The 14,330-nt window shown below is 50.9% G+C and overlaps 1 protein-coding gene across 14 annotated transcripts in view; it reads right to left on the reverse strand.

Annotated features, from left to right (window-relative positions):
• PCBP3 (poly(rC) binding protein 3) overlaps positions 1–14,330 on the reverse strand; it is a 256,103-nt gene that overhangs the window by 16,431 nt on the left and 225,342 nt on the right. For 10 of the 14 annotated variants that reach the window (XM_084752136.1, XM_084752137.1, XM_084752133.1 and 7 more), the window contains 4 exons: positions 8,365–8,496; positions 7,270–7,398; positions 3,992–4,135; positions 944–985 (listed from right to left, as the gene is read on the reverse strand). In XM_084752136.1, coding sequence (XP_084608262.1) covers positions 944–985; positions 3,992–4,135; positions 7,270–7,398; positions 8,365–8,496 — 447 coding nt within the window. The remainder of the gene's footprint in view (positions 1–943; positions 986–3,991; positions 4,136–7,269; positions 7,399–8,364; positions 8,497–14,330) is intronic. The other 4 variants (XM_084752131.1, XM_084752130.1, XM_084752129.1 and 1 more) reach the window with 1 other exon arrangement.

Consider the following 14,330-nt stretch of genomic DNA (forward strand, 5'->3'; position numbering starts at 1 on the left):
ACCCCTTTCTCCTCATGCTGCTGTGTCCCTCCCCCACATCTTCCCCAGCATCTCTACCGACCCTAAGGAAGGACCTTCTCTCGTGGCTGCTGCCCATTATCTCTTGGGCCCTACAGGCTCAGTCACCGCCCCTCCAAGTGTCTCCTGATCTTTCTTCTGTACTCAACTGGAGGTGAGTCAAGAGGCCGACTAAGACACCCCCCCCCTCTGATCCCCACAAACTCCCTCAGGAGGCTTTTCGTCCTCCAGAACTGATCATACACGCATACCATCACACCACCGGGAGATGTCTGAATAGACGTAGGCCAAAGGACAGGTGATAGGTCCAGCTAGAGAGGCTTAGGTCTGAGCCCAGGAGTCCACTTCCACATTTGGCATCTTACTAGCTACAGAAGGAGTGGAAGCCGTCCCACCCCACCCTACCCTGACCCCAGGCTCTCAGCACTTAGGCCTTTGTACATGGAGAGAATCCATGCCTCAGTCTGGGCAAGTTTGACTCCCCCAGGTACATTTATTGCCCGTTTTTAAGACACCTTAAAGGAATAGTTCTCATAATTGTCACCTGACTTAAGTGCCCAGAGAGTGCCTTGCCCATGCTGGCCATAGGTGGTGAGCCACACTCTGCCAAGCCAGCATGTAGCACCCAGATTCTGGGGATGAGTGTGACCACTTGTGATCACAGACAAAAGGTTAGGCCTGAGTGTGGGAGGGAAGCCCTGGACGGCAGCAATTTGACATCAGGCCAAGTCCTCAACACAAGCAAGAATTAGTGCTAAGAGGTTAAAACGTTATCCAAGGTCAGATGGATACAACAGACGTCAGAGACACAGAGAAAATCGATTAATATTATTGTGTAATATTAATATTAGTAGCAATTAACAGCAGCATGCAGGAAGGTACACACTAATGAAGAGGATAAGGGAGAGGCAGAGTGAAAACTCACATCTGGGTGGGGGATGGCGTACTGTCCCTGGATTGTGTAGGCCTGGAGAAGAGAGTGAGAGAGAGAGAGACAGTCAGCTAGGGACATGGCAGGACCTCAGCTTGTCAGCCACTGGTGACCCAGCCTGCTATGCCCTAGTATGATAAGGACCTTCTGGGGACAGTGTCCTCCATCAGTGTCCAGCTTTACCCTCCTGCCCCTGTTTGCTTAAGGTCGGGGGCAAGGTCTCAATTACAACTGGTGAGTCCGAGGAAGGTGCAACCTCTCCGAGCTGTGGCCAGCTGCTGATTCTAACCTTGATTCCTCAATTTTTTAAAAAAATTGTAAACCCACAGATGACCCGTTTAACCCCCTAGTAAGAAGGACCACTGAGCCCCCAAGACATTCAAGTGAAAACAAACGTTTTCAAAGTGACCAGAACAAGTTTTGCCAAATTTGTATTAACAAATGGGTCCAAATCAGTCATAGGACCTGACCTAACTTGTTCTTACCAAATCTTACGTGAAGTCTCCTCAAATGGGGAGCGCCCCTTCTCTGAAGGCCAGCGTGGTATCCCCCAAGGCAATTGTGCCAACCACAGCAACTCTCCACCCTGTGGGCTCCTCCTACCTGGCCCCACTCTGAAACCCCAGGGCAGAGCCCTCAACTGTGCCCCTCAGCTACAATGCCCTTTGGCAACTCAGACAACAAACAAACAACACAGTCAAGGGAGAGCAAGACAACAGAAAGCTGTGGCTTCCGGGCAGGGCTGGACCACCCTGGTGGAGGTAGAGAAGTCACGACATGGCTCCCCTCACCTGGCTCATCTAGACCTGTGACCACCCTTGAGGTCTCTGGGCATCTGGAAGAGTTCCCTTGGGATCACGTGTCACGGCTACGGACCCAGACCCTCTCATGGTTTCTTTTTTTTTTTTTTCCTTTTTAATGTGCTAAGAGTTTTTGTTTTTGAAATCACAACCAAACGCAGGAGCTCAAAGCCAGGTGACCACCTAACAGGGACCTGGCCACAGGGCAGGTTTGAAATAGACACAGTTTCAGCAACGACCTGGCTGTGCTAGCAGAGGAAGAAAAAACAATCCTATCAGACATGGCAGTTTCATGGAGAAAGGGACAGGTTAGCTGCTCTGTGAGGAGTGAGGCTGAGGTGCAGCCTTGGCTTTTGGAAAACTGCCATCAGGGGTGATCTCCCAGGTTACCTGAGGAGGCTTCACCTGAGGAAGGGACATAGGCTACCATCCTGGCCAGGCCCCAAGGACCTTTGAGGCCTGTTGCTCTCTCCCAGCCCTCTGTGTCTGAGCTGAACCACAGAGCTCTACCTAGGCTAGTGTCTAGCATCTTCCACCCCCTTTTCAGGCTTGTCACATCTCTCAGTAAGTCCTGAGCTTGGCCAGGTAAACAACAATGGCTGCAGAGACAATTGCTGAGGATTCTAGGCCTCTTCATCTGTTCCACTGGAAGTGTCAGATACCTAGGCGGCCTCTTCTAGAATCTACCCCATGTCTTGGGGTACATCTTTACTTCTGAGTGTATAGTTTGGCGTCCTTGCTAGGTTGCTTCCTTGCAGGATGCCTCTCATATGAGTCTGTCTCCCATGTTTCAGCCAAGGCAGTCAAGGCCAGACTGAACTGGTCCAAGGGAATGGTGGTGGGCTTTTAAAAAGCTAACCCTGTCCAGGAATAAACATAGCAGAGTAACTTTCACTGCTGTGGCTGCAGTAGGGGCACTATTGATCCTTCCTGTAGTGGTTCTGCCCTTGGAATTGGGGCCGTGACTCCTTGCCATATAGTTTTACAGAGGCCACATTTACTTGCATAGAGAGGCCTTTGAAATAAAATCCCTTATTTCATTATTTGGGGCTATTGGGGCTATTGTGATTTGACAGAGAGATACAGTTCACACTGGGTACTGACCTGTCAGCTAGCTAGCCATGAATCTGGGGAGAACAACAGTGAGCATTGATGGGCTTGGCAGTGTGGCTGTGTGACCACACCTCTGATGTCAGCATAGGCCAAGGTACTGCCCTGAGCCTAAGGCTGGGAGGCTGGCAACACCTGCTGTACAGTGGGATATGGCACATGCTAGGCCCATATCAGGGCATAGGACTCTGCCAGTGATGGGGCAGATCTGAGGCAGGGAATGTGTAAAATAGGGGAGTAGGGAGGGAGATGGGGCAACATGTCTGAGCCCACACATGCTGCTATTGTCCCTTTATACTATGGAAGAAAGTCTATACCTTTTTCTTTTTTGAAAGATGCAGTAAAACCCTGTGTCTACTCTGCCAGCTGGGTCACCCATGGGGAGCCTTTGACTTAACTCTCCCTTGAACAAAGACACACATCGCGGCCGACAGACACAGAGCTCTTCTGGACGGACCCCTGGCTGTCCATGTTCAAGTCATCTGTGTGTGGGGTGGGTCTCGTGGCCCTGAGGTGGGCATCTGAGCTTAGGTGAGCATGTAAGCAAGCCAGATGGGGCCTTCGCCAATCCCTTCCTGGCTGGTGCTGCTCCAAGACACAAGCTTGTCTCCACTCTACCTTCTCCGCCTCCTTTCTCTAGGAGACAGATGCTGGCCACTAAACCCTCAAAGACGGGCTTTGTAAATGTGAGCTCTGCCTGTGTGAGTGTCTTCTCAGGCAGGCAAGGGGTAGTGGGGATGGATCCCAACCATGGGGGAACACAGGCTAGTCTGAGCCACTCATCTCCTCGAGATCTTGGATATGCCTCAGGAGAAGTGGGACCCTGGTTTAGAGTATTCAAACCCAAGCCATAGTCACCCAGAATGTTTCTGTTTACTAGCTACCTAAGCAACATCCACAGAGGAGGTCTGGCAGGCGTCGTTAGGCAATGCCTAACTCTGCATGAGTCTGTGGGTCTCCCCGATCTCACTCAGGGATCTCGCTGGGGAATGTGTCTAAAGGATGCGGTTGTGAGCTGCAGTCCTGCCTCCCCAGGCCCCACCCAATGCCTGGTGTGAGCCAGAGAGCTCTGTGTCCATCGCAGGGTGGGAGACGTGCACGTGAGAAGGCGAGAAAACCTGAGTGCACTAACGGGCAGCGGCGGGTGCTGCAGTAAAAGGCTGAGGTTGGCAGTGGAGGCCGCGAGCGGGTCGGCTCTTACCTGACCACCTGCAAAAATGACAGGGGTGGAGGCGGGCTTTGGGCGGTAGGGAATGGTGGCACCTTTCGGTGGGGACTAGGAAAAGGGACAGGAGAGGGAGAGAGCGGTTAGAACAGCTTTGCTGTTGGCCTTGGGCTGCCTTCCCACACCCACCCCCCTCTGTGGGAACCCCAGCCTTCCAGATGTGGCCAGCAAAGATTCCACAGGCCACAACAGTGAGGGGAGGGGCATCCAGGGACACCAAAAGGAGATGAGTCTGTCCTCAGCACATTGAGGCAGGCCAAATTCTCCATCTTCAACGGCTTCTTCCTTGAGGTGGGCATTGCTTCTCCCAAGCTTGCACTGTTTGCTACCTATCCTCAATAGATCCTGTGTCCAGCCAGGCAGGAGCAGGGTTCCACAAGAGTGCCAAGGTAGGTAGGTGGACCACCTGCTCGCTTGTAGCCAACTCCCATGGGCTTTGTGTACCACTGCTGGCTTTCCTCCTGGTATGGTCCCATGGGGGACCTGACGGCAGATCTAGCAGTGGAAGCATGGAGAAGCAGCTTGCATCCTTTGATAAAAAAAAATACTATTTAGTCCCTGGGAAAAGCCAACCTTGAACACAACTCACATTGGGAATTGGCGTCTAGCAACCGAGTTCTGCTTAGCGTATAGTAGTGGCCAGTGGCTTAGGGTCACTCAGTTTCACCAGTGAAAACTTAAGTAGCTTGCAGAAGCCAAATGAGATTCCACAGTGAAGAAGTCTGCTATAATTTCTCTTAATTACGCTTGGGTCCAGAGTATAGACTTCTCCTCTTAGATGAACACTGTCCTCAGGTGCCAACAAGTCCCACTTTAGCCTCTCTGTGCTGGTCAGAGGCGCTGCACCTCTAGACGGTATGATTCCCCCAGATCCAGGCAATACTAGCTGAAGCTACCATGGCAGAAGAAGTTGAGGCTCTTGGCTAAGTAGCAGATTGGTGACCAACAGTCTCCACATGCCTCTGGGGACTGGCATGTCTGTAGTGATTACTAGGTTAGGTTAGCTTCTGAGCATGCCTGGGGAAACACCATTCTATGGGCTGAAGCCCTGGGCTGAATAAAAAAAGGAAGAGAGTGATCCGTGCATGAGCAGTTGTTATTCTCGGCTTCCTGACTGCAGATGCACCGTGCCCGGGGGCCCTCTGCTCCAGCCACCATGCCTCTCTTGACATGATGGTCAATAACACCCAACCCCCTACCACAGTCTAAGCCACAATAAACCAGCCCGAACTTAAGGCGCTTTTATCAGATATTCTGTTACAGCAATAAGCATCGCACAGGTAATCTCTGCAAGGACAGTGGCCCCAGCCTACAGGAGGTCACTGAGGGTGTGACCTTGGAACATTCCTTACTCTGGGGCTGACAGTAATGGGCTGTCTGAGCTGGCCCTTGGGAATGTCCATATTTCCCGTTGCTGGGGCCCTAAAAAAAAAAAATGCCTCCAAGAGAGCCTCTGTGCAAATGCTGCTTGCTGAGGTAGCCCAGACCGACCTTGGGTCTGTGGTACAAGGTTATGGCAGGAGCTTATGTGTCTAGCATGGTAGCTGCTACATTGCTCTTGCCAAGTGCTCCAGATCCTAGGGTCACCGTCGCCTGTGCTCCAGGCTGCTTCCCTCCCGACACAGGGGCTCCCTGGGTCCACTCAGAAGGCCCAGTTTCATTTTTACCCACCCACAGAAAAGTGACCTTTTGGGCTTACACCACCAGCATCCCCTGGGTAGGCAAGGCCATCAGACTGTCCCTCAGGAGGTGCAGGAGGTACCAGAGTTGTGGGTGGCAGGAAGTCCGTAAGGGCAACACTTGTTTTCTTTGCAGGCCTCACCCAAGTACGTCAGCTAGGGGCAGTGCCTTTTGTGACTGGGGGGGTACAAAGGGTACTCCCTTAAGCAAGCTTGAAAGGCAGAGTCTTGGATCCATTTTTTGTTTTTTTCCCTTGCTGTTCTTCAGATAAAAGTGAGGTTCTCTTCACTGTGATGGCTTCCTTCCTGGTGAGGGAGGCCACACCCTTCAGCTTCTGCAAACTACATCATGCACATGAGAGCAGAGTGTCAGTTAGGTCAGCCTCCACTGCTGACAGCCACACTGTGCATGACCATGGCTTCTCCCATATCATCTAGAGTTGTGAGTTGTGACACAGCCCTGGGCATTGGCCCTACTACCATTAGCCCAGGAGTCTGCTTGGAGCTTCTAATGAGGACACAAATTATGTCCTGAGAAGAGGGCTGCTGGCCCCTGATGTCCACTGCAGACCAAGGAGTGCCACTGAGCTGACCACGTGTTTTTCCCTGCTTGGGGCAGATGACAGTACAAGGAGCTGTAAGTCCTTGGAGATGCTCCCAGCCTCTGGGCTCTTGTGATGGGACCATCCTATCACCCTGATCAGCGTGTGCAGGAAACTGCATGAGAATAACATTTCTTTAACTTCATTTCAAAGAGTTAAGCGTGTTGTTTGAAGGAAAGATGACACAGCAGCTGCTCGGTGGTGTTAGTTCTGTGGAGTGGCCTCAGCTTGGGCTGTGGAAGGGCAGAGGCCAGCGGTGCTTGGGAAGGGTCGCAGAAGTAGCTTGAGGGGTGGGCACAAGTGCAGAAGCTCCTGTGACTTCTCCATCCTCGATGGGAACTGGAGGAGGCTTCCCCTGTCTCGTGGCTCCTTCCTTCTTCTGTCTTACCCTCTCATTCCACATCTCTCTACATCATAGTTGCTTGGGTCTGTCCCGAGTCCTAGCCAGAGTACCGGGTAGTAGTTCTCTTGACGTTTGCAGATCTACAGGCCTGTAGTGCTGGGTGGCCTGACAGGCAGGGGATTTCCTCTTATTTTTCACCACACCGGCTTCTAGCCAGAGTGGTTACCAGTGCCAAGGCTAAAGCCCCATGATCTGCCCACACCACTCCCCGTGCTCCCCACTCACAGACAAGATGAGGGCCACAGGCTGGCATTAGGAGACACGTCCAAACGTGTCCCTTCAGCCTGCCCAGCTCTCACCAAAGGCCAGGAAGCCCGAGCCTGGCATCTGCCTGTTCTTGATGTCTGACCCCCACACCCACAAGTGATTACTCCATTTCTCAGGTCAACTGAGGCACAGGCACCTTAGTGACAAAGTGACAAAGGTAGAGCGTCACATTGTGAGCCCAGCATTGAGCACCGGGCAGGTGGCATGTGTTGGCCCATGATGTTCATACTGTACCTCCAGCATGACCACACAGATCTGCTTCACACACTGGATGATGGCGTCTGGGGTCCCTGAGATAGTCACCGCCCGCTCTGTGGAGTTGGGCAGCATGTCACCTGCCACTTGGACCTGAGCACCTGTGGACTGCAGAGAAGAGCCGTTGGAAAAACAGTGGATTGTGGGTAGCAACACGTATGGGAAGAACAGCACCTCCAGCTCTTGGGGATGCCTTCAGGGTGATCTGCACTGAAAATCCTTCATTAGAAGCAGGGCCTTAGCCGGGTGGTGTGGGCACACGCCTTTAATCCCAACACGCAGGAGGCAGAGACAGGAGAATCTTTGTGAGTTCAAGGCCAGCCTGGTCTACAGAGTGTGTGGTCTCAGCAGGGGTGCTGGACAGGAGGCTACAGGGAAATAGGAGTGCTCTTTCCAACCTCATAATTCTTCTTCCTCCTTGAGGTAGGTCCCATGGAGGCCAGAAAGCCTGAGCCTGGGACCTGCCTGCTCTTGATGTCTGGCCAACACACGTCCCAAGTGACTAGTTGAATCCTCTGGACCAGTGAGGCACACCAACCTTAGTGACAATGTTAGGGAGTCACACAGAGGGAGCCTGGCCCTGACCAAGGCTTAGGCTTCCTGGCATCTTCTAAGTCACAGAAGAGGACAGGAAGGTATCAAGAAAGGGCGGCTGCTCTCCTGGTTAAGGGAAGGACTTGGCGTTCCTGAAAGTAACATTTTTTCTCAATGTCAAACTGGCATCAAGTTCAGGCTCCATTAGTGTAGGAGGCAGGACCTGATGACAAAGAGGCACACCATAGGCACAGAAGCCAAGCCTGAGTGTACCCAGAGCCACAGGACTTGGGTGCTAAGGCATGGATGTTCAGGGACCTTCACCCCCAGCTTTGTTCTTGTCCTTGGCAAAGCAGGGCTACTCCTGGCACAGGCCACTGCGTGTTCATGGGAATGTGGCAAGGCTCCTCACACAACCCCCCCTTATCACTGGTGAATTTGACTGTCATGTTTGCACATCAGCTTTGAGCCGTCAGGGTCTGAGGCATCAGGGTGTGCACTTACAGACTACGTGGAGACATGCAACAGGGTGGCCAGTACCTCCCGGATTTCCTTGATCTTGGAGCCGCCTTTCCCAATCAGGGACCCACACTGGCTGGCAGGGACCACTAGCCGCAGTGTCACTGGGGGCTTGCTGGTGGCAGGGCTGTTGCTCATGGAATTAATGATGTCCTAGGGAGGAGAAAATAGGCATGTTGGACTCACACTAGTGAGCACAGCTGTGTGGCTTAGGAACACTGTGAGGATGTGTGCATCTCTGCTTCACTGCACACTGAAAAAACCTCATGAAATCCTCTCCCACATAGAGAAGGGACTCAGGAAATGGACCTGGCAATCATGGAACCTTCAGAGCCAGGCCAAGCTTAGAAGGAACAGAAGACATGGGGCCAGCTGGCCACGTGTGCCAACCATGCACACAGACGGTCAATGAGTCACAGGGGACTCGGGCAGGGGACAGGTTAAGAAGATACGTGATCAGGTCTGACCTCCTCATGAACATCTATGGGGAATGAGGACTTTGATGCGTGAGGCCGATTTGCTTGGGGTCCGTGGAGAGCAGGCTGGAGGATGCTCCCAAGGGACGTTTATAGCTGGTCAGATGGAATTGGTGAGAGTCCAAGGCCCTGTTTTCCTTGAAAATGCAGAGGAACCTCTGCATCAGGGAGCCCGATTACAGAGGAGGCAGCCCAATTTGGAGGAAAGAGGCTGAGACCAACACATACCACCACCCTGGAAAGCCATGCCCAAGCAAGCGTCTGGGGTGCTGGGCTAAAAAGCCAGAACTTGGACCTCATGTCTTCACGTCTAGCTCCATTTCTAATCTCAACCATCTAGAAACAAGCAAATGCCCACTTTCCCTGGGTGAGCACCAGGGAGCCTTGCGGCTAGTGAGCCACTGCTCCTGCCCAGACACGTCATCTGTTTGTGGCAGGGAGTGGCTAACCCTTCGCCCTGTCCAGCTCTGCACATGCCACTTCAATAGCTTCAGCGCCTCTGTTTAGGCAGCTTGTTTATATGCCTCCATTTGTCCTTGTCCTAGACCCAGCCTCTATCCGGGCAGAATACCCAGAGGCCTCTGCGCCTACTGTTCACTCTGCATCTGGACCCCACCCTCTTGGTATTGAGCTCTCCTTCTGTTCATCCCCAGGCTGGGGGCTGGTTTTGGTTACCATCTATTGTAGACTTGGGACATGATCTTTCATCCCTCTGGTGGCTTTAGTGTGACTGCCATGTGCTACGTTGTCATCTACTAGAAAAGACTGGCTACTACTTTGGAAACATGAAAGAGAGAGATTGCAAGAGACAGACAGGACATTTTTAGGACACATGCCACCTTCTTAGCAAACCAAGGATGGGAGAAATGAGAAGGTAAGAGGTCTCAGGATTGAGGGTGTTTTAGTGACTGTATGTGTGTTTCGGGAGGTAACAAAGCATCTCCTTGCAGAAAGTTATAGCTCTAAAATCTGCTAGAAATGGCATAGTTTTGCTTCATTTTGGGGCACATTAACTTTTATACCAAATGCCGGGGTGCATACTTTACAGGAGCCAGGACTCTGGAGATAGTCGCCCATTACAAACCCTCTTTACCAATGCTCTGGGAAGCGGGAAGGATCAAAATAATCAAAATTACCTACACTTTTAGGACTTGGGGTGTAGCTCAGTGACAGAATGTCCTTAGAATGTGCGAGGTGCTCAGTTAATCCCTGGCATAAAACAGATACAGTTTCCAGGATGCCTTGAGATCCTTAGGGCAAAGGCAAATAACCCAATTCTACGGCCACACTGCCCACTGCTAGCAGATGCTTTTTTCCTGTGAGTTTGGGGATCACGTGCCGATGTCACACTCTGTCCTGCTGCAGACAAAGGTGGAAGATACTAGGAAGTGGACGTAGGCTGCCTTGTCCACCACCATAGGCTTAAGGGGCTTCCCAGGCACCGTTCTACAACCTTCCACCAGGAGGCGCTGTCTCCTCAAGCAAAGAGGCTCTGAGCTTCAAGGAAGGTTCTGTATCCCAGCCATACCATTATCAAAAAACGCAGCGGTGAAACATCACGCATCATGTTTCACAGCGCAAACCACAACCCAGTATTCCATATAGTATAAAAGTCGTTCGAGTAGATCTCAGAGACACTCTAGAGTCAGCAATAGAGAGGTAGATTCAGACAGCCACAGGAAGCTGCTAACTGCGAGTGAGCGATCTCTTCCTGAGCTATCATTCGGCACCCTTATCTAACCCACTCATTAGCGCTTCCATCTGGAACGTCCTCCAAAGGTCCATGTGTTAAAGGCTTGGGGGATGTGATGGCTAATTCTGAACTGTCAGCCTGGATTGGCTTAACTGAGGTGAGAAGACTCACTGTAAAGGTGAGCATCGCCATCCCGTGGTCCAGAGTCCCGGACTGAAGGAAAGGAGAGTGTGAGTGTAGTAGCAGCACCAGCTGCCTCATGCTCCAGCCGCTGTGCCTCCCCTGCGTGATGGGCTGGTACTCTTGACCTATAGGCCAAAATTAACCCTTCCTCCCTTTAGCTGCTTTATGTTGGGTATTTTACCACAGCAATAGGAAAAGTAACTCATATAGGAGGCGATGGAAACTTTAATAAAAGGTGGGGCTTAGTAGACTTTGCTCTCATGGAGACATGTCTTTGAAGGAAAGCGTGGGAGCTCAGTGTTTTCCTTGTGCTTTTATTTGCATCTTGCTTGTGGGGTAAATGGTTTGGCTGTACCACATGCTCCGGCCGTGATAGGATCAAACCTCAACAGCCTGAGTCCTAAAAGCAATAGCTCTACTTAATTGTGGGGTGAACCCTCTAAAACTGTAAACCAAAATAAGCCTCTTCGTTATAAATGGATTTATCCTAGGTAGTTGTTATTGTAATGGACTGTTGGTTTTGAGGAATCCATATTGCTGGACCACCTTTAATAATGCAATGGATGTTTTGGAACTGTTTTATGAAAGACCTGCAGAGAACTAATTTAGAAATAGCATGGAACGACTCAGGCGGAGCTTGGACATGATTCTGCGGGGGTATCAGTGTGGACAGGAAGGGACAGACTGACGAGGTTTCAGTAGAAATAAGGACTCTACAGAGAATAGACTAAAGGCTATGAATTTTCAAGGCAACACAACACACATACATACATACATACATACATGCACATGCACACACACACACACGCACACACACACATACACACAACATGGGTAACATTGGCGGCTCTTAACCAAATTTATAATGAGAATTGGAAGTAAAATACAGAGCAGACAACTCCATTCAAGGTGCTTTCCAGGCTGGCTCAGTTTCCTAGTACAGAAGAGAGCAAAGCAAAACCAGCAGAAAGAGTTGAGAAATTTGCATTTTTTTTCCAGAGATGAGGCATGTTCGAAGGTGCAGCAAAGGGTGACACAGTGGCCACAGAGATTTAAGTGCCACTGAATCGAAGCCAAGTTCTTTGTACTAGGGCGACAGTGAAGATGCCTGGAAGAAATATAGCAATTAACAGGGCCACTGTCATTATAGGCTCAGAGGTGTGTAAGTGCAAACTTGTCTCAAATACTTTCCAGAGCAGAGTCCTGAAGAAGAGAGCCTTGCCCATCTAGGATTGCCTTAGCCTAAACCAGGAGGGGACTTAGAAGCCAGAGCATTGTGTCCAAGAGAAAAAAAAAAAAACGGTGAGCAGCATCCTTGGTTACTGGACAGGTTTGTAAGGCAGTCGCTAAAAAACTGGTTTGTTTGTTTTTTAAATTACTGTTGTATCAATGATAAGTTCTATAAGCTTATATAAGCACTCTTTTTAATGCCCATCACTAGGTATATGAAAATTTGGTTCTAGCCGCCCTTATACTGCACCAGCCATGTGAACACACGTGGATACCTTCAGACAGCTAATGCAAGAGACGCTTGCCCTGGCTCCTGAAGGAGCAGCCTTAGCTAGGGCTGTCTGAGAAACCGTTTATAACTTGGCCAGAGGGGGCGCACTGTCCCTGGTGGAGGCAAAATTCTGTTGGCACTAGTGATTAGTCCCAAATACAAACCTTACAGACTGTGATTGGTCCACACTCCACTCCTTGTCAGGCTCTTAGGCAGGCAGCTCAGGCTTACTCAAGGATTCAGCGGACAAGGTCTCCTGGGTTGCCTCCCCTGGTGCTAGAACATCAGGTCCCCAGTAAAGACTTCTCAGCAGTAGTCGTCCTGCGCCTACTTTCATTAGGGCAGGCTAGCACCACGAAGGAAGTGGGGAGACTGCAGAGCACAGTGGCAGTGGCAAGCATGTCAACAGGCACAACATTTGTACCACTCAGCAGCTTGCTAACTGAAGAGCCAGTGAATGTCACGGGAACCCGATGGTGTGGGGGTTGTGCTGCCCACAGACACACGGAACCCCGTGCGACCCCACCCACAGACACGATCCTCTCTGACGCTAAGCTCCTAAACAGCCCTATTTGTGATAGGCACCCCGCTTCCTCAGCCCTAGCTGCTGGGTTCTCAGAGTGAAGTGCGCGTAACTGCTGCGTGACAGTTGAAGCGGCAGCCACCCAGAGGCCTGGGGCTCACCTGTTGGCAGCATCCACTGGGTTAGCCCTCCCACATAAATCAAATAACACATAATCACAGGAATTAAGGCGTGGCTTGCTAGGTGGTTTTTTGTTTGTTTGTTTGTTTGTTTGTTTGTTTGATCTTTTGCTTTGGTCCAGTTCCACCCTCTTTCCCCCCAGGTCCCTCTTTCTGGGGCGGCTGACATAGGCACGTCTGCACTGTGTGCCTGGAGAATGTAACTTGTTTTGTGATTTGTCTTCTCTGGGATTCAGCCTTCTGAGCCACGTTATAATAACTATGACTCTGGGAGTCAGGACTGAATGCATCTCGTATTGTACGACTGTATTATAAGCCTTTATGGCTAAGAGTGACAAGTCACTGGCAATGGCCTCTAAATGTCCATGTGTTAAAGGCCTAGTCCTCAGCTGACACTATAGAGAGGTGGCAGAACCCTAAGATGGGCCTTGTGGAGACTTTAGCTCATCAGAGATGTGCGATCAAAGAGTGTCCTGGCCTCTGTCTTATTTTCATGGTTATGAGGGGGGATGGCTTTTCTATGCCATGTGCTCCAATCAGAATGTATGGCCCACTCCCACCAGAAGCCTAAAAGCAGCAGTCCTGCCTGACCACAGGCTACAGACTCTAGAACTACAAGGAAAAATAAAGCATTTGGCTTGGTAAGTGGATAACTCAGGTCTCGGACATCGCTAGACAGCTGAGCAGTGTATGATTCCTCGTCTCATTTTCAAATGGCCTTCTTCCCTCATCTCTTCTTATTTCATGAAAATGGGACAGCATACTCTAATTCCATTCTTAAAGACCCAAACAGCAGCCACAGCTCTCAAAATACCACTGATTCCTAGAGCTTTGGATGATAATGGGGACTCTGGTCTCATCTACTGAGGCAAAAGGAAGGACAGCAATGGTGACAGACATCTGGCCCTACGTGGTCAATGATGCCTTGGCCAGTCTATCTTCCTTCTAGGAAAGCAATCACTGCCCTTTATCAATCAGGTGATTCTAAATTTAACAACTTTCACGAAGCAACAGAAGACATTGCAAATCCAAGGCCCACGGAGCTTCATCCATATCCGTGCTGAGCAGCGGCTCTTTTCTGGCTTCTAGGGGCCTCTGCCAGGCACCACTGCCTCTGGGGCCAGAACAAACCTGGTCCCATTTGTCTCAGGTGGTTTCTCAGGTACTGCAGGAAAGGACCTGAGACTTCCCTGGATATGGACCCTTGACTCTTCAAACCCTCACGTCGGGCGTTTCAAAACAAGGCTGGCCTAAGCATTCAGCACTCTCCTGCAAGTCACTAGCCCGCTGCTCAGAGAGCCACCACTGCAGAGCACCCCTGAGGGGTTTTTACTGGAGAGAAGACTGCTTGAGTCCTACCTGTTTCTGACAGGAGTGACTAATGGCATCTGAACCCTAGATGGTTGGTGGACTGTCTCCACCCGCTGGCACA

Source organism: Acomys minous (assembly GCF_964271855.1).
Source record: "Acomys minous genome assembly, chromosome: 13".
Taxonomy (NCBI): domain Eukaryota; kingdom Metazoa; phylum Chordata; class Mammalia; order Rodentia; family Muridae; genus Acomys; species Acomys minous.